The sequence below is a fragment of the Callithrix jacchus genome, chromosome 5 (assembly GCF_049354715.1).
Source record: "Callithrix jacchus isolate 240 chromosome 5, calJac240_pri, whole genome shotgun sequence".
NCBI classification, from domain to species: domain Eukaryota; kingdom Metazoa; phylum Chordata; class Mammalia; order Primates; family Cebidae; genus Callithrix; species Callithrix jacchus.
In genome coordinates, this window is record NC_133506.1 from 154597859 (window position 1) to 154620898 (window position 23040).

General features: G+C 34.1%; 1 protein-coding gene across 14 annotated transcripts in view; it reads left to right on the top strand.

The window, feature by feature from the left end:
* Positions 1-23040, top strand: part of NBEA (neurobeachin) — a 730940-nt gene that overhangs the window by 412291 nt on the left and 295609 nt on the right. For all 14 annotated transcript variants that reach the window (XM_078375287.1, XM_078375291.1, XM_078375289.1 and 11 more), the window contains 2 exons: positions 1709-1817; positions 4509-4675. In XM_078375287.1, coding sequence (XP_078231413.1) covers positions 1709-1817; positions 4509-4675 — 276 coding nt within the window. The remainder of the gene's footprint in view (positions 1-1708; positions 1818-4508; positions 4676-23040) is intronic.

Here is a 23040-nt window from a genome sequence, read left to right on the forward strand (position 1 = left end):
TAAACTTATTCCCTTCTGATTTATATTTATGAAAATTTGAGCAAAAAAGTTGATATATTACATGAATAAGCAGTGAAAATAAGTAATGGTGATATAGAAATAGTACTCCTGATTAACATCTCTGAAAGAAGAACTGGACAATGAAGGAATACGAGATTAGAATGAAATTTAAAAAGGATGGAGATAAAGGAACTGAAATTACTTCTTAAGCATGCCCTTTAAGGAAAACCCAGAAAGATTTGAAGGCAGCTTTTAAAAATATTATTTAATTTTTTTAATATACGGTAATTCCTTATTGCAAAAAAACTGAAGAAGATACAGAAAGGCCAAATCATTATTTTTAATTGACAAAGTGAAAACTGAAATGATATTAGTTGTCATAATCAATGTTACCTTCTCTTCCTCCTCCTCCTCTTCCTTCACCTTCTTCTTAATATTATCATGTGACTTAAACAAGTACTCATTTTTTTTTTCTTCCTCATGATTCTCATTGTCTGGGCTCAGTTAAGCAGTTCTCTCTGGCTCCATGTGGAGTTTCCTGGGTCTGCAGAGTCCTGAATGTGACTTACTTTGGCCTGAGACCTCATCTAGGCCTGAGAGACTGAACACCTGTGTTCTCTCAGAGGAGCAACAGATTCCAGAAGAGAGAGTTCAAAAAAAAAAATCCAAAGCTGCCTGGCACCTTACATCCTAAGCTCAGGAGTCACATAACAGCACTTCTGCTGTGTTCTGTTGCTCACAGGAAGTCACAGGGCAAGCCCAGATCGACAAAGAGTAGAAAAACACTCCCAGTTTTTGATGGGGCCATGGTAAAGTCACACTGCAAAAGGCCATGTTGGATGGGAAATGTTGTTGTAGCCATCTTTGGAAGTAATCTCTGCCACATGTTATGAAAGAAATTAGAAAAAGCTCCCTGTGTGGAGATGTGAAAAGATCTCCAAGATATATTGCTATGTGAGAAAAGCTGGGTATAGAACAGACTGTATAATGTACTCATAATTATTAGTGTTAGGAAGTAAGGGAAAGAATATATTTGTATTTTTATTTATATATTTTAGCAGTCTCTGAAACACACACAGGCATAACAGTGGGTACCTGTTGAGGTTGAAAATTTGGTGAATAGGGGTTATAGTGAGAGGCTTTTCACTGTATATGTTATTGCACATTTTAAAAATAATTTGAGTCTTCTAAATAAATAAATTCTGTAGTTAAAAAATTCCACTCTGTGGTTGAGCTTTAACTGTAGTTCCATATTAGAATGTGGAATTTCAGCATTTAAATGAATGTTAATGTCATTTAGTCCTATCATCTGTATTATTTAAAGTAAGAATCTAGTCTATTGATTTCATAACGTGTAGTCATTGTGAAATCGAGCTTATTGTGAAAATTTACCTCTAAGATAGTGACTTCTGTTGTATAACCATTTTAAAACACTCCAAACAAAATTTTTGATTTTTGAGTAAACTATCTGAATTGAATTAATTGAATTGCTGATTCACAAGGCACACTATTTAACAGAGGAATTGCTGCAACAGTTTTATGACATTTTTCTGTATTTCTCATTTCATTGAATCATAATTTAAAATATGTCAATTTTGTATCTAGCTTTATCTAAACCATGTATATTTGAAATACTGAAATTTGATTATTGAAGAAATTGAACTAACCAAAGCTATAATAATAATTCCAAAGGTACTTTTCTTTTTAGATTATTGTGCCATGCTATGAAGGACCATATAGTTCGTGTTGCAAATGAAGCTGAGTTTATTTTAAACAGACAGAGAGCCGAGGATGTACATAAACATGCAGAGTTTGAGGTAAGGTTCTGGGAGTAGACTAAGTTCTGCTTTTCTCTTATAACCCAACCATCACCTCTCTGTGACCTTACATGAGAAGGATTTTTTGTAAAGGAAAATCTCACTGAAGGCATTGCTATTCCTTTTTTTTAAAAGCTTTAGTAAATGTCAAACACAGAGTACTAATTTATTTTCACCCCATTTACAGCATGAAAAAATTCTTTTTACCCTATATATGCCTAACCATTTGGTAGACTGAAGTTATCCTAACCTACTCAAGAGTAAATGTGAAAAATAATTTATAATGCAACAATTTCAGTTATTTTTAAGCTAGCAGAGATTTACACACCATTAGGTAGATATGAGTATATGATACAGTTATTTGAATAAACTCATACAAGATTCAAAAATTATTCTAATTTCTATGTTTTATATATAACAGTTATTTGTTATTTCAGTTTATTCCATTTACGAGACAAAATTGGTTCCAGAAATACTTATGTGCCCTGGTATTTGGCCTACGTTGGACTTGAAAGTAATAAATGACTCCACCAATTTATTCTTCTGATACAACAGGCTAACAAGTATGGTGTGGCTAGAAATCAGAGCCCACAATTCTAGTTTTGATGAGGTTTTTATCTCAGTAAAGCAGCTCTGTGAGTCATACAAGTTGACAGAATAGGTCTAGTGATCTCTGACCTAGCTGGCTGAAAAGCTTGAGACAGGAAAATAGCTGCTCTTGCTTTCAAACACATGACCTCTCCTTCATTTGGTCAGAAGAAGCACAAGACAGGCAGGCACTTCTCTTGTGAAATTGCAACAACCTTATTTTGAAAGGGATACCAGATATTTTAAACTTCGATAAAAGTATAGTGATCTTTAAGTGTTTATCAAAGTGAAGTTTTGTATTAGTAAGTAAGAATGGGAATATCAACTGAATTCCCTGCAGGATCAGTTTTGTGTCTCTTGTATTTCCACTAAGAAAATCAAGATATTTTGTGGGGAAATAAGCAGATCAATATTTCTAATGTAAAAACATTTAAAATCGATTTTCAAGTGGCTAGATATTAGTTATGAGCTTTAACACGTACTTAACCAAGGTGCCCTTAAGCTAAGGGCAGTGTTCCCAACCTTTGTTGTTGTTGTCGTTGTTATTGACTCCCTCAGGAGGCTTTGTACACATTTTACCTAATTGCCTCCTAATTCCAATGACATTATAATACTGCCCATAGGCTGCATATCTGTTTTTGTACTTACATACATTTATGTTTTATATACTAAAATAACAATATTTTTATCTCCCAACCCCCACACACCAATTTTTCACTCTTAGGAATGAAATTACTCTCATTGTGGGTCATCATCTCAAGGTGATAAGAGGTTTCCAAGGAGACATGAAGACTTAGTGTTTTTTAGATTTTATGTACATAAAATATAATATTAATGCAAATCTAATTTTGATTATATTGCCAATGTTATTTGAAAATTGTACCTTGTTTTTTTAACTTGAATGTTTATATCTCTTCTTTTTGGATTAGAGCTGTATTGGTAAATGCAATGTGTGTGTGTGTGTGTGTGTAGTTTACACAAAGACATCCCTTTTGAATGGTAGAAGATTGACCAAGTCCTGACATTTTGCTGGAACTTTTTGAGGAATTTTTCTATCCCCCATATCAGCCTGTCATTAGAAAGAAAAGTGTATTTGATTTTAGATGGGTACTTCACAGTTAAGTTTTTTTAGTTAACTACTGTAATTGTTAAGGAAGAAAAATGAAAATTTAATTTTACTCTCCAATGAGCTAATGAAATATTAACCTCATTACTGAGGCAGATCATTGTACTAATTGGTGATTCCCTGTACAAAAAGATAAATTGGAAAATGAATTAATCCTTCTTAGATTATTATAGGGTTATTTCTCCAGAAGAGATTACTTGTGGTAGTAGTCTGTATCAATAGATAGATGGGAGGAATATGTTGAAGTACCTTCTATGAAATTGATTTTTGCATTGTAATGATAAATGTGAACTAGTTGTATTTATTTTATCTGATGGATGAGACCTTTCTCTTCCTAGTTATATTAGTTGTATTACACGTTTATTAATGTGAAAATTTATAGTCATGCCACTGTGCATATTTATTGTAGTTTTTTGCATAAAAACTACAATAAAAGAATCAAATTTATAATTAAAGAAATGTGCCTCTTCATGTTTATATTGAATATTTTTAATACAAAAGATGATCCATTGATCAGCAGTGTTGTAACACATGTAAGAATTAATATCTGATATATCACAGATTGACAAATTAAATGACAGATTTTTGATTTATATATAATTATCAGGAACACATCTTTTATTTTAAGTGAGATATACTATATTGGCTTGATAAACAAGTGTGTTTACATTTATAATAAGTATTTGTGCTTCTAAAATTATTTTTTTTTGAATACATGAAAATTAGATTATCGGAATTGGAAGAAACCATAAGTCTTTAATTACTTCAACATTGTTCAAATTATTTTACATATACCTTAGAAAGAGCACATTTTTATATTTGAAAGGTGACTGTTTTTTAGAACAAAATATCAAAAGTTATATTATTTTGAGTTTTAAAAAATTGAATTCCTGTTACCCTTTAAGTTGAATATGTATCATCCTTACTAACACACAGTAAAAAGTTTATTATTATCCATTGTTTGTATTTCTTTATAGTCACAGTGTGCCCAATATGCTGCTGACAGAAGAGAGGAAGAAAAGATGTGTGACCATCTTATCAGTGCTGCCAAACATCGAGATCATGTAACAGCAAATCAGCTGAAGCAGAAGATTCTCAATATCCTCACAAATAAGCATGGCGCTTGGGGAGCAGTTTCTCATAGGTGAGTTATAATAAATTAGAGTAAGTAATATTTCATAGGTTAATTATAGGAGTTGGAAATAAAAATGTGACTACAAATTTAAAAGCCATTTGGAAAATACAATTTTAAAAAAATTACTTGAAAATTTTCCTGAAATCTTTAATAATGCATCATCAGAAAGTTTAAGGGAAAATCTAAACTTTTTATAGTAGCTACAGTGGAAGTTATTTCTAATTTATAATAATATGCAACATAATACAAAATATGGTTAGGCAGCTATTTTAGTCTACTGTCTCTCATATGTAACATGGATGTTAGGTATAAGAAATGGCTCTTTTAAAAAAAATTTTAAGTCAACTCTTTCTACTTATTAAATTAATATCATTCTTTTTGATACAGGAACACATGTAAGCATATGCTATAAAGAAGTAATAAAAGAAGTTCTTTTAAAAAGTTTTCTTTCATAGTTTTCTATTCAGTTTTACCAAGGGAGGAATTTCATCTTAGATATGATTATTTATGATAATATAGTACAACTAAAACCAAAATTTGGTGGTTTGTAAATTACAATGTTCTCCCCAAAGTTTTGTGGACATATAATTCTCTTTGTTGGTGCTGCTATTATCTGTACAAGGAAGTTTTCTGGAAAACTAGTAGTAAAACAGGTCATTATATTCAGATGGCTGATGTTCTTTCTTTTCATATTTTTATTTTATTCGACCCCTTTAAATGTTTTTATTAAATCTCTGTTTGGCAGAGTTTAGGGTCTGATGAAATGGAGACAGGACACTGCTAAGAAGAGTCTTGGTGAAAATGATTCTGTTAGAGAAAAACACCTAGAATATAAGTAGGATGGTATTTGACCAGCTTCCTGGGATTATGAGTGTAAGATAGATATGTTTAAACTTTATTATTTTTGCCCTTAAGGTAAAATTATAACATATGTCTTTAAAATAGTCAACACAATATTAATCATAATAATATCAATAGTCCACGGACTCTAGTATTTATTATTTGTCGTGTGCTAGGTACCATACTAAGAACTTTACATGGATCATTTCATTTAACCTTGAACATCTCTATTAAGGGTGACACTGAGGTGTCTCCACTTTACCAGGAGGAACCTGAAGCTGAAAGAGGTTAAAGAAAGCTTACACAGTATCACACTGCTTGTGCAAATAGCAGGGATCAGTCAGGACAGTCCAGAGATACTTACATTCATTAAATAAATTACTTTTAAGGAATTTATTCATGTGATCCTTGGGAGCTGGTAAGTCTGAAATCTGTGGGACAGGCTGGCAGGCTAGAAACTCAGGCAAGATTTCTGTATCAGAGTCTTGAAGTTGAATTTCTTCTCCATGAAACCTCAGCTTTTGCTAAGGCCTTAAATTGATTAGATGAGTGTTTTCCACATTCTTGAGGGTAATATCCTTTACTTAAAGCTAATGGACTGTAGATGTTAATCTTATCTACAAAATACCTCCACAGCAACAGTTAGACAAATTGTTTGACCGAACAACTGGACATTATAGCCTAGCCAAGCTGACATAAAAGTAACCATTACACACACTAACAGCAACATGAGCGCTTTACCCATCTACAGGCCTTGTCGCCTTTTTTGTGTTATCTGAATTGGGTTTATCTATTCATACTTCCTTATAGGTAGTCAGGACTATAACATGATGTTGCTACTAATGCAGCGGGTATGATTCAGGATATTGCCTTAACTGTACAAAGCAGTACATGGTTTGGGTTTTCATTATTTCCTCATGTAATTGGAATACAGCTAAAGGACAGTGATCTCCATACCAGCAGTCATGTGGTAACATGTCAGATGCATCCTGTATTAGCTGGTCAGCAACCTTTCTGGTATCTCATTAGACTGATAGAAAGCAAGACCTGAGCCCTCAGAAGAGCAGGTGTCTTCTTTCCTGCATGTTAATTTCTACTGCCAACTCTCTGAAAAAAAAAAAAACACAATATTTCTACAGTCGTTTACTAACTGTGTCACTGAACTCTAAACCTTTAAGCATAGGTTTTGTTCTGTATAATCCTCCTTAGTATTTGATTAACTAATACGGCTCAGTCATTGGACCTATCTTTTTTCTTTCTAATTCACTCTCTAGGCAATTTTATCTCGTCTCATGACTTACAAACAGTACTAATATGTTGAGAACTCCAAAATTTATCATGTCAAGTCCAGTTCTCTCCCATCTCCAGTTCTGCATATTCATCTGCCCACTTGGCATCTTCTACTTGGATATCTAATAGTCACACATAACATACGAAAACTGAGCTTCTAATACTTTCTTACCCAGTTTCTCTTATGTTTGTCTCCATCTCAGCCAAAGGCAACTGCATTGTTACAGTTCCCGCGGCCATAAATGTTGCTCTGTTCTTGACTACTGTTTACTTGTCCCACATTGAGCCCTTCAGCAATCTTAATGACACTGCCACAGAATATATCCAGCTGTGACTGCTTCTCCTCATTACCTTTGATCACCTCGGTCCAAGCCACATCATCACTTGATTTATTGTAGTCACATGGTATATAGTCTTTCTTTTTAATATTTTTGCCCTTGTCATCCTAAAGTCATTCTTAGCACAACATGACTCTTTTTCTATTTTTATTTATTTATTTTTTTTGAGACAGAGTCTTTCTCTGTCACCCAGGCTGGAGTGTACTAGCATCTCAGCTTACTGTAACCTCCACCTCCCAAATTCAAGCTATTCTCCTGCCTCAGCCTCCTGAGTAGTTAGGACTACAGGCACGTTCCACCATGCCTGCCCAATTTTTTGTTTTTAGTAGAGATGGTGTTTCACCATGTTAGCCAGGATAGTCTCAATCTCCTGACCTCATGATCTGCAAGCCTTGGCTCCCCAAAGTCCTGGGATTACAGGCGTGAGCCACTGTACCTGGCCAAGTCACTCTTACTGAAATGTAGATCCCTCTGCTCCTGTGCTTAGAAACCTCCACAGCTATGCTATGCCAGACTGTAACCACTGTCACATGTGGCTATTCAAATTTCATTAATTTAAATTAAATTAAAGATTTGATACCTCAGTTGCACTAGCCAAATTTCAAGTACTCAGTAACCACATGTGGCTCATGGCTACTGTAGTAGATAGCACAGAACCTTTCCATCATTTCAGAAAGTTCTTTTGAACACTTGCTGCAGAGGCTTACCATTTACTGAGGGGGAAAATAATATCTCATAATGACTTATTAGGCCCTATGTGGTCCAGTCTTTGTTAACTCTTCAACTTCCTCTCCCAGCACTCTCTTTTCGGTTCTTTTTGTTCTAGTTACCCTGACTTCTTGCTTGCAGGTCGGGTTTGCTCTGTTTAGAATGCTTTCCCTCAAAAAATTCATTTGGCAAGCTTTCACATTTTCTTCAGGTCTTAATTTCAAATGATACCATCTCAAAAAAAACCTTCTCTAGTTACTCTGTCTAAAATTTTACTTCCTCCCCCAGATATTTTATGTTGCATTTCCCTGCTTTATTATCCTTTTTCAACATCTATTACTTTGATATTTAAACTTCATATATTTTACTTAAATATTATTTTTATTGTTTTGTTTTCTGGTAACATGTAAGCTACACAATGGAATAGATTTTTTACTCTCTTATCCATAATTATATCCCCAGCCCATAGAAGAAGTCCTGATGCATAGTAGGTACCAAAAAATTTGTGAATAAATTAATGAATAAATACTTGGTGTATGCCCTTTTTCAGTGATGATACCTATCATGGACTAATAGAAATTAAACTAGTCTATTGGGAATAATTTTATATTTTATTAACTTTATTAAATGCCAAAAAGTACTTATCCCTGCATGAAACAAAAGTGTTAGAGTCAGCAGCACTCTAAAACAGTTGCTTACAAACTGGACTCACAAGCTCCTCAAAAAGACCAGAAAATATTTTAACAGGAAACGTTGCATTTGAATGCTGGTACACAGTGGTAGAATTCGACTGTGAAACCATCTGGGCCTGTACTTGTTTTGTTTTTTATATAAATTATAAACTTCTATATATTCTACAGTGTATGTTTCTGCTACAGAATAATGTTCTCAACTTGAAAATGCAAGAAAAACACATGGCATATTATCCATTGCTAATCCAATGGGATTAATACAATTGTGTGTATAAGAATATTTGTATCATACTTATGAGTAACTGAAAAATATTCTTCCATTGTAGAGTGACCATTGATTTTTTGTTTGGAGTTTATCTTACTGAATCGCTAAACTGTACTTGACAGTCTTCTGTGTACTTTATTCTTTTGATCTCTTTGTTTTATGGTTATGTCTGACCTCATATTTTACCATGCACCTTCTAAGCCCCTGGCTCACTCCACCACAGCCACCCTGGCCTCCGTCTGTTTTGTATACAGGCAAGCACTTCCTGCTTTTGCATACTGTTCCTTCTGCATGATATACTTAGAGAGGCCTTTGCACAAGTGTTTTCTCATTAGAGTGGACTCCTCTGACCATTCTGTCAAAAATTGCACGCCATAATTTTCCCTTCATCTCTCCCTAAATGCTCTAAGCTTTTATCTTCTTTGTAGCACCTATCACTTGGCATACAATTTAGTGTTTAAATATTTTTTTAACCTGATATTATGGACTTTAATTTACTGGTATAGCCCCAGTGCCTAGAACTCTGCATATAAAAATTGTTCAACACATATTTTAAAAATTAATGAATCCATGAAAATTTCCACGCACATGTATCATGGCACCATGCGTAGATGGCATGTAAGCTAGTTTTGTTAAAATTATCTTTCCACATAGAATTTGAGCTTTATAATAAGAGCTCAAGTACTTATTAGCTGTGTGAATTCTAGGCTAGGTAACCTTGAACAAACAGGTGTTTTTGTTCTTTTTATTTTTTTAACTTTTATTTTAAGTTCAGAGGTACACATGCAGATTTGTTACATAGGAACACTTGTGTCATGAGGATTTGTTATATAGATTATTTCACCACCCAACAATTAAACCTAGTATTCATTAGTTATTTTTCCTGATCTCTCCCTCCTCCTCTCCTCCACCCTGTCTTAGGCCTCATTGTGTGTTGTCTCCTCTGTCCATGTGTTCTCATTATTTAGATCCTACTTATAAGTGATAATACTTGGTATTTGGTTTTCTGTTCCTGTGTTAGTTTGCTAAGGTTAATGGTCTCCAGGTCCATCCATGTCCCTGCAAAGGACATTATCTCATTCTTTTTTATGGCTGCATAATATTTCATCATGTATATGTACCACATTTTCTTTGCATAGTCTATCATTGGTGGACATTTATGTTGATTCCATGTCTTTTGGGGCAAGGATTTACCTTCCTGATGCTCACGTTTTCTCATTCAGAAAATGGAGTGAACAATTCCTACTAAATTAGTTTATGTTAATATGAGAAAATGAAATACTGTGTGCAAAATGCTTAATATAACATCAGACACATAATAGATACCCAATGCTTGTTAGTCTCTTTTCTTTTTTCTGTTAGTCTGCTCTTTGTGAAGAGCCTTTTAAAAATTACTTCCTGTCCTCTTTTAAATTGTAATATATAGTTGAATGTACTAATTTTATTCATTTTATTAACAGATAATTCTTTTAAAAAATTGAGACAGAGTGTTGCTCTGTTGCCGAGGCTGGAGTGCAATAGCACTATCTCAGCTCACTGCAACCTTTGCCTCCTGAGTTCAAGCAATTCTCCTGCCTCTCTCCTGAGTAGCTGGTGTTACAGGCATGCACCACCACACCCAGCTAATTTTTTATATTTTTGGTAGAGACCGGGGTTTCAGCATGTTGGCCAGGCTGGTCTCAAACTCCTGACCTCAAATGATCTGCCCACCATAGCCTCCCAAAGTACTGGATTATAGATGTGAGCCACCATGTCCAGCTTCAAAAGATAGTTCTTGAGCTCCTATTTGCGCTAGCATAGTGGTGAGCAAAACAGATATAATTCCTCACCAACTGAGTTTATAGTCTAGTAGAAGAAATTGATATTGAATTTTAGAAATAGGTCAGGTGTGGTGGCTCACACCTGTAATCCCAACACTTTGGGAGGCCAAGGAGGGCCAATTGCTTTGAGGTCAAGAGTTCAGGATCAGCCTGGCCAAGATGGTAAAACCCTGTCTCTACTAAAAATATAAAAATTAGCTGGACATGGTGGCACATGCCTGTAATCCCAGCTACTAGGGAGTCTGAAGCAGGAGACTCACTTGAACCTAGGGGGCAGAGGTTGCAGCGAGCTGAGATTATGCCACTGCACTCCAGTCTGGGTGGTAGAACAAGACTTTGTCCAAAATAAATAAATAAATAAATAAACAAACAAACAAATAAATAAAGTGTGTGTGTGTGTGTGTGTGTGTGTGTGTGTGTGTGTGTGAGATATATATGGAAATAAAAGATATAAACCTTTGGTAAATGGTAGGAAAGAAAAGTGCAAAGTACTTTGAAGGATCACATAAAACAGAGGAGCTCTATTTTAGATTAGGGAGTGAGGAAAGACTTGTTTGAAGAAGCTCTGTTTAAGCTGAGTAATGTAAAGAGATGAATAGGGCATCTTCAGCACGGGGGGCATGTAAACCATTCAGAAGAGAAATATTACAGAGACTTTGGGTTTAAAAAACAAAATGAACAAAAAGAAGGGTAGTTTGTCTGGAGCTTAGTGAACGATGTGGGTAGTGGCTTGAGATGGAACTGGAAAATAACATTAGCCAGATGATTAAAAGTCCTGTTTGATCACGTTAAGGATTTGTGACTGTATCCTAAGTAGCATGAAAAGCAAAGAAGTGTTTGAAAAGGAGAGCAACGTGATCTGATTAATGTTTTAAAAACGTCAGTCTGGCTGTTATATGAAGACACATATGCAGGACAAATAGGAAAATATAGTCACCTTATTTGTAGCCAAGTTCAAATGTCACCTTCTCCTTTTTTTTTTTTTTTGAGACAGAGTTTCGCTCTTGTTACCCAGGCTGGAGTGCAATGGCGCGATCTCAGCTCACCGCCACCTCTGCCTCCTGGGTTCAGGCAGTTCTCCTGCCTCAGCCTCCTGAGTAGCTGGGATTACAGGCACGCGCCACCATGCCCAGCTAATTTTTTGTATCTTTAGTAGAGACGGGGTTTCACCATGTTGACCAGGATGGTCTCGATCTCTTAACCTCGTGATCCACCCGCCTCGGCATCCCAAAGTATGTCATCTTTTTCTATAGCATTCCTCAGCTTTCTCTATCTTTCCTAACACTGCTTCCCTATGTTTTGTTGTTGTCATCTGTATTGAAATTATCTATGATACATCACTTACTGTTGTATAGCCATGTGAATGTGCCTGTCTCTTGCAATATACTTGTAGCTTCCGAAGTGTAAGGATTGAATACTAATTATTGTTATACTCCTGTTATCAAATATATGTTATATATGAAGGAATTTCATCCTTATAATGTCCTACTTGCTATTCTACAAAAGTTTAGTTATAACATAAAATTTACATCTATCTTTGGATTCCGTGGTGGGGCTGGTTCCAACATATTTTAGCATTTGAATTAATAGTATTGATCTTTATTTTTGCCTTGAGGAAAAGCTATAAGAGATTCCTTAACATGCGTATTTTGAGATTCAGTGCTATTAAATAATGCTCAATGTATGTAGTTTTTCTTTGTTTATTTTAGTTTTTTGGATCATTTTTCCTGTTGCTTAAACTACTTAAGCCATACAGCCTAAATTTAAGTCAACAGCTTTTAATAGTCCCTTGAGTTTAACAGGCCCGTGTGTGTGTGTGGTGTGTGTGTGTGTGTGTGTGGTGTGTGTGTGTGTGTGTGATCTCAGTTTTTATTATTCATTTTTATATAAGCATTACTATTGAGATTTTGTTTTCTGATAAGATGTTGAGAGCACAGCTCTGTATTGATGGTAACTCTTTTGATACTTCACTGGGAATGTCTTATTGTCATCCTAACAACTCTAAGGAAGACATTATTTTTCTGTTTTATGGATAAAAAATGTGAGACTCATAGAAATCAAATGTCTTGCCCAGTATTACACAGCTAAGTAATAGAGACAAGAGTAGGATTTGAGTCTAGATTGATCTGAACCTAAAGCTCATAGTCATTTCAATGATTAATTACTGATTTTTATATTGATTATTAAAAACTAACCATTAGAATAATGAAATACAAAGAACTATGTAATTAAGAAGAAGACTGAAGACTTGGAAATCTAGGGATTTAAAAAGTATTCTTAGGTTTCCCAAATCCAAGACCTGAACTGAACTGACTTTGGAACTGCTGCCCATTGAAGGCATGACAGAACTTGTCTGAACCTAAAAGGCTCAATTGACTTCCAAAACAAAAATCAACAAACATTCTCCAAAGGAAGTTAACACGATCCAGTGTCCCACAAGATAATATTATAAATGTCCAGGATACAATCCAAAATTACTCAATATACAAAGAACCAGGAAATCTCACCATTTCTCAAGGACAGACTGTTAACAGATGCCATTCCCAAGGTGACTGAGATGTTGGAACTATCAAAGACTTAAAACCAGCTTTATAATCATCTTCTATGAAGTAAAGTGAAGTTAAATGAATAGACTGATAGATGTCAGCAGGAAAATAAAAAGTATATAAAAGAACCAAAAAAATGAAAAATACATCACCTGAAATAAAATATTCACTGGATAAGCTCAATAGTAGAATGAAGATGACACAGGAAAGAATAAATGATCTTAAAGATAGATCAAATGAAATTTTATAATTTAAGAAAAGAGAGGCCGAATGTGGTGGCTCAAGCCTGTAATCCCAGCACTTTGGGAGGCCGAGGTGGGTAGATCACGAGGTCAAGAGATCAAGACCATCCTGGTCAACATGGTGAAACCCTGTCTCTACTAAAAATACAAAAAATTAGCTGGGCATGGTGGTACGTGCCTGTAATCCCAGCTACTCAGGAGGCTGAGGCAGGAGAATTGCCTGAACCCAGGAGGCAGAGGTTGCAGTGAGCCGAGATTGCGCCATTGCACTCCAGCCTGTGTAACAAGAGCGAAACTCTGTCTCAAAAAAAAAAAAAAAGAAAGAAAAAAAGAAAAGAGAGAAATCAGATTGAGGGGAAAATTAGCAGAGCTTCAGGTAACTCTGGGATAATATCAAACAAATGTCTAAGTTTGAACAGTGAATCATCAGAAGAAGAGGAGAAAGAAATTGGTACAGAAACATTATTTACAGAAAAAAATGGTTGAAAAGGTATCAAATTAGGTGGAAGATGTCAACTTAGAGACTCAAGAAGCTAAGAGATGACAAACAGTATAAATACAATTAAAGCTAAATCTAGACACATCATAGTCAATCTTATGGAAACCAAGATAAAGAAAAAAAAAACTTGAAAGAAAATACAGGAAAAAACAATCTGTTACCTATAATAGACAACAATTCAAATGATAACTGTTTTATCAGAAACACGTGGAGGCCAGAAAAATAATTGGCAACCTAAAATTCAACATTCAGCAAAAATATTCTTTATAAATGAAGGCAAAATTAAAACATTCTCAATGAAGTATTAAGAGAATTAGTCACGAGCAGAAATGTTCTCAAAGAAATTCCAAAGGACTGCTTTCATAGAACTTGGAACTTTAAGAATGAAGAAGCATTCTTTGTTTTGTTTTGTTTTTCCCACAACAGTGCAAAGGCAATGTAGTGGAGAAATTATAGTTTTTCCGCAAATAGTGCAGGAACAATTAAATATCCATATGCAAAAACTGGAACTTGACCTACACTGCAGACCCTGTGCAAAACTTAACTCCAGATGGACCATGGACTTAAACACAAAATGTAACCCCATAAAGTGTCTCAAAGAAAACATAAGAGAAAAATCTTTGTGACCTTACTTGTTTAGGGCAAAGAGTTATTAAATACAGTACCAAAAATCTGATCTGTAAAAGAAAAAATAATTAAAAACATTTTTTCTGTGAAAGACTTGAGAGAATGCCATATTCCTTCAGACTGGGAAAATCATAGACTGGGAAAAAATACTTTTAAAATGTAACAATAAGAAACAAATATTGTAATTAAAAAAGCAACCAAAATATTTTAACAGATGCTTGATTATTGTAGGCAAACAGAACAGATCAGTCGTTTTCAAGGGTTAACTTTTGAGGGAGGATTTGACTAGAAAGTGGCCACCTAAGAGAGCTTTTTGGGATGATGGAGCTGTCCTATATTTTAATTGTAGTAGTGGTTTTATGACTGTATACATTTGTCAAGATTTATAGAATTGTAAGTCAGAGAGTGAATTTTACTATATGTAAATTTAAAAATGTTTTAAAACTTCAAAAAATACATGGCCTGGAAAAGGTTTTATAGGTGATTCTTCAGGTGTTAACACTAGTATCTGTCAATCTCTGCATTATATATTTATTATAAAGAATTTTCATCAAATGTTATTTAATTGTTATAAAGATTAATAAATTACAGCTCAGTTTCTCTGTTATTTCTGTGCAAACACTATTATGTTGGTCGTAGAATCTCAAGACCATAAATTGGATTAGCTTTCTCTACAGCTATACCTCTGAATAGGTTAATTTGTACTAGATCTATTTATATGTGAGTGTGTGTTTATGTGTGGGTTATATATAATTCTAAAGCAAAGTTACCATTCTCTAATAAAGACTATGAGTTATTAAGAGAAGGAAAAAAGAAAACTTCTCCAAGGAATTTTTTAATAATTTAAAATAACAAGATTTTACTTAGGAATGTGCTCCACACTCAATGAATGTAGTTGCTACAAGTATATTGACAGCTACTGAGCAAGACTAAACAACCTACCAGTTGTGATCTCAGCAACACTGAGGTCTAAGATGACTCACCCATGCCCACCAAAATAACATGCTTAGGAAATAAATATATTTGCATCATAGATTGTATTTTTAATGGCTCTAAAGCTTCGCCAAAGGCTATATTATAGCTTCATGAGAGCTCTGTGAATGGACATAACAAGTTTAAAGGAGAACGTGTGTTTTTTGGATTTAAATTTAATACTCTATACTTCCAAGACAGGAGTTCTTAAACTCACTGTTTTAAGAATTTAAAGTAAAAATAATAATAAAAATAACATAGAATAAGCATTAAAAGCACAAGATAATATTTTAAAGTGACATAAAGTAAACACTAAAACATAAAGGAAGCAATGACCAGGTGGAACTGTAAAGCAGAATTTATATCCTTTCTCAGCAAATTCTCGTGCAGAGTGTAAAATACTCTCATGCAGTCTATTCACTTTCACCTCCTGGTCCCACTTCTGTTTCCCTCATCTTCATACCTTTCACCCTTGCCATTTATGGTGGATGTGAACTGCAGCCACCATACTAAGGCATTTATTTTAAATCCAATTTAATTTGCTCCTAGGCCCTCCATGGAGCTGGTAGAAAATTTAATCCCAATTATTTGTACGGCCCCAAACATACACTCTCCAGGATTAGGTAGATATTTTAATGATTTTACTAGTGTAAAGCCCTGGGATACTCATTTCACTCTGGACTCTTAGGGGTATGTTTGGTTTGTTCTTAAAAAAGGGCTAATATCCAGAATCTACAAAGAGCCAAATGAGATTTACAAGAAAACAAACACACAAACAAACACATTGAAAAGTGGGCAAAGGATATGAACAGACACTTTTCAAAAGAAAACATATATGAGGCCAACAAACATATGAAAAAATGCTCATCCTCACTGGTCATTAGAGAAATGCAACTCAAAACTACGTTAAGGTACCATCTCATGCCAGTTAGAATGGCATTCATTGAAAAATCTAGAGACAACAGATGCTGGAGAGGATGTGGAGAAACAGGAACACTTTTACACTGTTGGTGGGAGTGTAAATTAGTTCAGCCATTGTAGAAGACAGTGTGGAGATTCCTCAAGGATCTAGAAATAGAAATTCCATTTGACCCAGCAATCCCATTACTGGGTATATACCCAAAGGATTATAAGTCATTCTGTTATAAAGACACACGCAGAATTTAGGCAGAAACCTGTATGAGCCACTTGGTTGCCATCATTATTTCTGATGCATTTTTTTCTAAAATAAATAGTTTTTTTAAAAATTAGGTTAATTAATTTAGTAAGTCAGAAGTACGATACTTTGTAAAAATGTATAATACATAGAATTACATGAAAACAAATGATAATTAAGAAAATCAACATGTAAATATAAAATAACTCACAAATATTAGACTACTTTTTCAGAAAGTAGTCTACAGAAAAGACATTAGTTTTAAAATAAAAAATTAGTTTTTGGATTCCCTGCATTAACAAAACTGTTCCTTGGCTTACAAATGGCATGACATTTAAAATTTTTGACCCATTCACAACAAACACCTGGAGTTAAAGTGAGGATATCAAAGTCCCTCAGTTCGTAACTTAGCTGCCTGTTAAAATGTTTTTCAAGAAGTAACATCTGGAATCTTGTCAGATTTAAAGACATTTTTGTTGTAATCATTGAGAGTGGAACATTATTAGGCAGTGAGATAAATCTCTGGACACTTGCTGTGACTTTTGTTTTAAATGCTTGCTGTTTGGTTTAGATCTTTTTATTTATATAGCATTACATTTTCTAAAACAAAATGTTCTCAAAATTTTGGGAAGATTATGAAAATACATGTTAAAAAAGTTTAGAAATTTGAATTCTGACTGCTTTTTTCTCTATCCTCTTTTTATATCAACACATGTTTTGGATTTTCATAATCGAAGAGTAGATTAGTTTACAGTGATACTGTTCTGTATTATATGCACACTCAAATTGTATGCATTAGATTGTGGAGCATTTTCTGACATTTGTGCTTACAAGTAAGTTAGTGTCATTTGTCAATAATAAGGCTTGCCTGTGTAGTTGGAAAGTGCCATTGCCCTAGAGTGCTGTATTTTGAAGTCATCTGTCATGGATACATTGTACAGAGAGAAGACTATTTATGTTTATGGCATTTTAAGTAACTGAGTTAAACCCTTTGGAATATAGAGAAATGGCTTGTTTACTGTCATCACTGTTCATTTAATCCTACGACCTTGACATGATAGCATTCCCATAAATCTCCCTGTGGGTAGTTCAATAAAAGAGATGAACATCAAAATGTAATGATTGTTTCAGCTTTAGGAATTAACTATGTAGTAGAATAAATATAAGCCAGGAAGCAGTATTACAGAAACATTCTATTTTGCCAACCCCTTTTTCTAACAAATAATACTTACTAGAACATAAGAAGTTATTATAGATTCTATTTTTTGATAATATTTATAGTACCTAACAGATTATTATAGATTAAAAAATGAAAATAGATATAAATGATATGCATATTATGACTGGATTTTTAAAAAGCAGTTTAAAATTTTTGGTATGTCTATTATTATAAAAATAATAGGTTTTTTGCAAGGATGTTTTCATATAGCTTTATTTTATATTGTGTTTTTATTGTGTTGTCTCCATTGTTAATTTTTTTCAACTTGTTCATTTTAATACTGTAATGATAATTCCTCAAACATAAATTGTTAATTTCAGTAAGTTCCTCTTTCCCACAATGTAAGCAGCTACTAAGGTATCCAGGAAAAAATTGAGGAAATTGGAAAACTGAAAAAATAATTACACATCACACTAGGAAAAATTAATGGATGAAACTTAAGGGACTTAACACTCAGTCCTCACTATACTTATTCCAGAGTCCATGTCCACAAACAGTAAGAAAATACAACTTAGATTCAACAGCCTCTGAAAAAGTAAATACTATGAGTACTCCCATTGCTTATATAATAGATCTGCAAGATAAAATAATTTTAAAGCAAGTTACATTTGCCTCTTACCAATTTTCATACATAACAAAAAAATTTGGCAATTTACTTTGGTGGAATAAAAATCTCTTTCTGAATGAGATTTTGTACTTTGCATGATAATGATATTACATAAATAGAATTTTTATGCCTATTTTGAGTCTTAACATAAGTCTTAAAAATTAAATACAACTGGCTTTGGATAAAGAAAGACTGAAGGCTAAGCAGTAAAATATGCCAAATATAAACTATCACATAGGCATTTTTACAGGTTGTAAACTAGACTTATCCAGCTGAATAAGCTTAGTGTTCTTATGAAACTTTAATGTACATTACTAAGCAGTAAGTTAACAGGCATATAAAGTGGGCAAGTAACAAAATGTCTTGTTAACTTAATTAGAGTGAACTGGCAACCAACAGAATGGGAAAACATATTTACAATCCACCTATCTGACAAAGGGCTAATATCCAGAATCTACAAAGAACTAAAACAGATTTATAAGTCTACGGTACCTGATGGATCATTAAAATTTTCACCTTTCAGTAAATTTGATGTGTAATGGGCAGAGTTATGTGAATATTGGTTCCAAGTATTAATGCTCCCAGGGGCACTTAAGTGAAGGGGATTTTGTAATTATTTTCTTGGAGAGAATCGTATCTGTTGCTACCTAATGGAGTTTAAAGTAAAATATATACATCAATTACTATTATGTACTTCTCTATCTTATATAGGTCCTTTTAATCTATATTAATAATAAAGCTTTCTTCTCAGATAAATCCCAACTATTTCTGGTGCACTACCATTCAGATTATTTTACATTAAACTTCAACTGTGGTCAACCCAGATTTGATTAACAAAATAGTAATCATCTCATAAAGAAACCTAAATATACTCCTGTGTGACGTTGGGACTAGTCTTTGCTATTCTAATTTTGGTGTATAATACAAGACCTAAGAAAAAAATACCTTAGTCAGATTTGTCACTTTTCATGTTTTGAATTTCTTCTCTACCTCTGTTCTGTCCCACCTGAGACCATGCCAATAAAATGTTTTTTCTTTTGAAATTGCAATCTCATCCATTTTCACACAATCAAAAATTTGTTATTTTTATTTTATTTATTATAAATCTCTTTACTATTATTGACACTACTATTGTTTGTTTTTTCTTGGAAAAATCTATACTCCAGATATTTTTCATGGCTCTCTGAACAATTTTTAACATTTAACACGAGTATTATTATTAATACACAGTACCTGCCACTTAGGCTGTAAAAATTAAAAACATGCAAATGTAAGTAAGTGTTAGTTATTATTATTATATCATGCCTTGTTACATATTTACCAAATGAGGCGACTTGCTAATGACATAAAATTATTAAAATATCTAAATTATACTAAAATCTAATATATATTAACTCAGTTCAGTATTTTTTTCTTTCAGATGCTAAGATTAGAAAGTATGGCTAAGAAATACCTATTACAGCCTCTGCCCAATTAACAAATACACCCAAACCATCTAAGCAACATATTCAGTGTTCTGAAGTGTATCCCTGCATTTTCTTACAGTCATTTTATAGCTTTGGGTCTTAACATTTAAACATTTAATCCATCTTTAGTTCCTTTTTTTAATATTGTAAGAGATAGGAGTCCTGTTTCATGCTTCTGCAGATGGATAGTCTGTTTTCCCAGCACCATGTTTTGAAGAGTGTCCTTTCCCCAATGCATATGATTTTATACCAACACCATGCTCTTTTGAAGTTAGGTAGTGTGATGCCTGCAGCTTTGTCCTTTTTCTTCAGGATTTGCTTCAACTTTTCTGGCTCTTTTACGTTTTTTTTTTTTTCTATTTCTGTGAAAAATGACATTGATATTTTGATAGGGATTGCATTGAATCTGTAGGTTGCTTTGGAATATATGGTGATGTTAACAATGTTAATTTTTTTAGCCGGTCAGCATGGATGTCTTTCCCTCTGGTTCAGTTTTATTCAGTTTTGTTCATCACTGTTTTGTAGTTTCCCTTATAGAGGTTGTTCACCTCTTGTTAAAGTGTGAATAGGTTTGCCTTTCTGAGTTTTTACTGTTAGTTCATCATTGCTGTATATAAACACTTCTGATTTTTTATGTTGATTTTATAGCCTGCAGCTTTACTGAATTTATCAGATCTAAGAGGTTTTTGGTGGAGTCTTTAGGTTTTCCTAGCTATAAGATTATGTCATTTGCAAAGAGGGATGGTTTGATTTTCTCTTTTCAAGTTTGGATGCCCTTTACTTTTTCTCTTGCCTGATTGCTCTGGCCAGGACTTCCAGTACTGTGTTGAATAGAAGTGATGAAAATAGTCATCCTTGTCCTGTTGAGACTTACTTTGTATCATAACATATAGTCTGTACTGGAGAATGTTCCATGTGCTGATTGAGAAGAATGTGTATTCCATAGCTGTTGGATGAAATATTCTGTAAATGTCTGTTAGGTCCATTTGGTCTAAAATACAGTTTAAATTCAATTTTTTGTTGTTGATGTTAATTTTTTGTCTAGATGATCTAATACTGAAAGTGGGGTGTTGAAAATCCCAACTGTTACTCTCCTGGAGTCTACCTCTCCTTTTAGCTATAATAACTAACAATAGTTGCTTTGTATATCTAGGTGCTCCTGTGCTGAGTGCCTATATGTTTAGAATTGTTATTTTCTCATGCTTTATCATATGACCTTTTTTGTCTTTTATTTTTTTTTACTGCTTTTGACTTAAAGTCTGTTTATCTGATATAAGTATGGCTACTCCTGCTTGTTTTTGGTTTTCCTTTGAATGAAATGCTGTTTCCCATTCTTTTATTTTTAGTCTATAAGTGTCTTTGCAGATGAGATGAGATTCCTGTAAGCAGTATATAATTGAGACATGTTTTTCAAACATCCAGCCAATATATATATATTAAGTGGAATGTGTGATCTGTTTATATTCAAGGTTATTACATGAGTTCTTATTTCTGTCATTATATTAATGGACTTCTGGTTGTTTTGTATATCTTTTGTTCTTACCCTCTCTTATTATAGATCACCATGGTTTGATGGTCTTCTGTAATGGTTACATTTGAGTTCTTTCTCTTTCTTATTTGTATGTTTGCTCTACCAGTGGATTTTATACTTTCAGGTATTTTCTTTATATATATATATATATAATTTCATTTTAGATTCTGGGGTACCTGTAAAGAACATGCAGGATTGTTGCATAGGTACATACATGGTAATGTGATTTGCTGCCTACATCCCCATCACCTGTATCTGGCATTTCTCTCCATGTGATCCCTCCCTAACTCCTACCCCGCACTGTCCCTCCCCTAGTCCCCCCCTACACATCTCAGTGTGTGATGTTCCCCTCCCTGTGTCCATATGTTCTCATTGTTCAACACCCACCTATGAGTGAGAACATATGGTGCTTGATTCTCTGTTCCTGTATCAGTTTGCTGAGAATGATGGTTTCCAGGTTCATCCATGTTCCTAGAAAGGACATTAACTCGTCCTTTTTTATGGCTGCATAGTATTCCATGGTGTATATGTGCCACATTTTCCCTGTCCAGTCTGTCACTGATGGGCATTTGAGTTGGTTCCAAGTCTGCTATTATAAACAGTGCTGCAAAGAACATACATGTGCATGTGTCCTTATAATATACACAGTAATGGGATTGCTGGGTCAAATGGAACTTCTGTTTCTAGGTCTTTGAGGAATTGCCACACTGTCTTCCACAATGGTTGAAATAATTTACACTCCCACCAGCAGTGTAAGAGTGTTCCTATTTCTCCACATCCTCTCCAGCATCTGTTGTCTCCAGATTTTTTAATGATCACCTTTATAACTGGCATGAGATGGTATCTCAATGTGGTTTTGATTTGCATTTCTCTAATGACCAATGATGAGCATTTTTTCATGTTTGTTGGCCTCACATTTGTCTTCATTTGAAAAGTGTCTGTTCATATCCTTTGCCTACTTCTGAATGGATTTGTTTTTTTCTTGTAAATCTGGTTTACTTCTTTGTAGATTTTGGATATAAGTCCTCTGTCAGATGACAGATTGCAAAAATTTTTTCCCATTCTGTTGGTTGCCAGTTCACTCTAACGATTGTTTCTTTTGCTGTGCAGAAGCTCTGGAGTTTAATTAGGTCCCACTTGCCTATTTTGGCTTCTGTTGCCGATGCTTTGGGAGTTTTAGTCATGAAGTCCTTGCCTATGCCTGTGTCCTGAATGGTTTTGCCTAGGTTTTCTTCTAGGGTGTTTATGGCATTAGGTCTTATGTTTAAGTCTTTAATCCATCTGGAGTTAATTTCAATGTAAGGTATCAGGAAGGGGTCCAGTTTCTGCTTTCTGCACGTGGCTAGACAGTTTTCCCAATACCATTCATTAAACAGGACAGCCTTTCCCCATGCTTTTTTATGTCAGGTTTGTCAAAGATCCAGATAGTTGTAGATGTGTGGTGTTGCCTCCAAGGCCTCTGTTCTGTTCCACTGGTCTATATCTCTGTTTTGGTACCAGTATCATCCTGCTTTGATTACTGTAGCCTTGTATAGTTTGAAGTCAGGTAGCGTGAT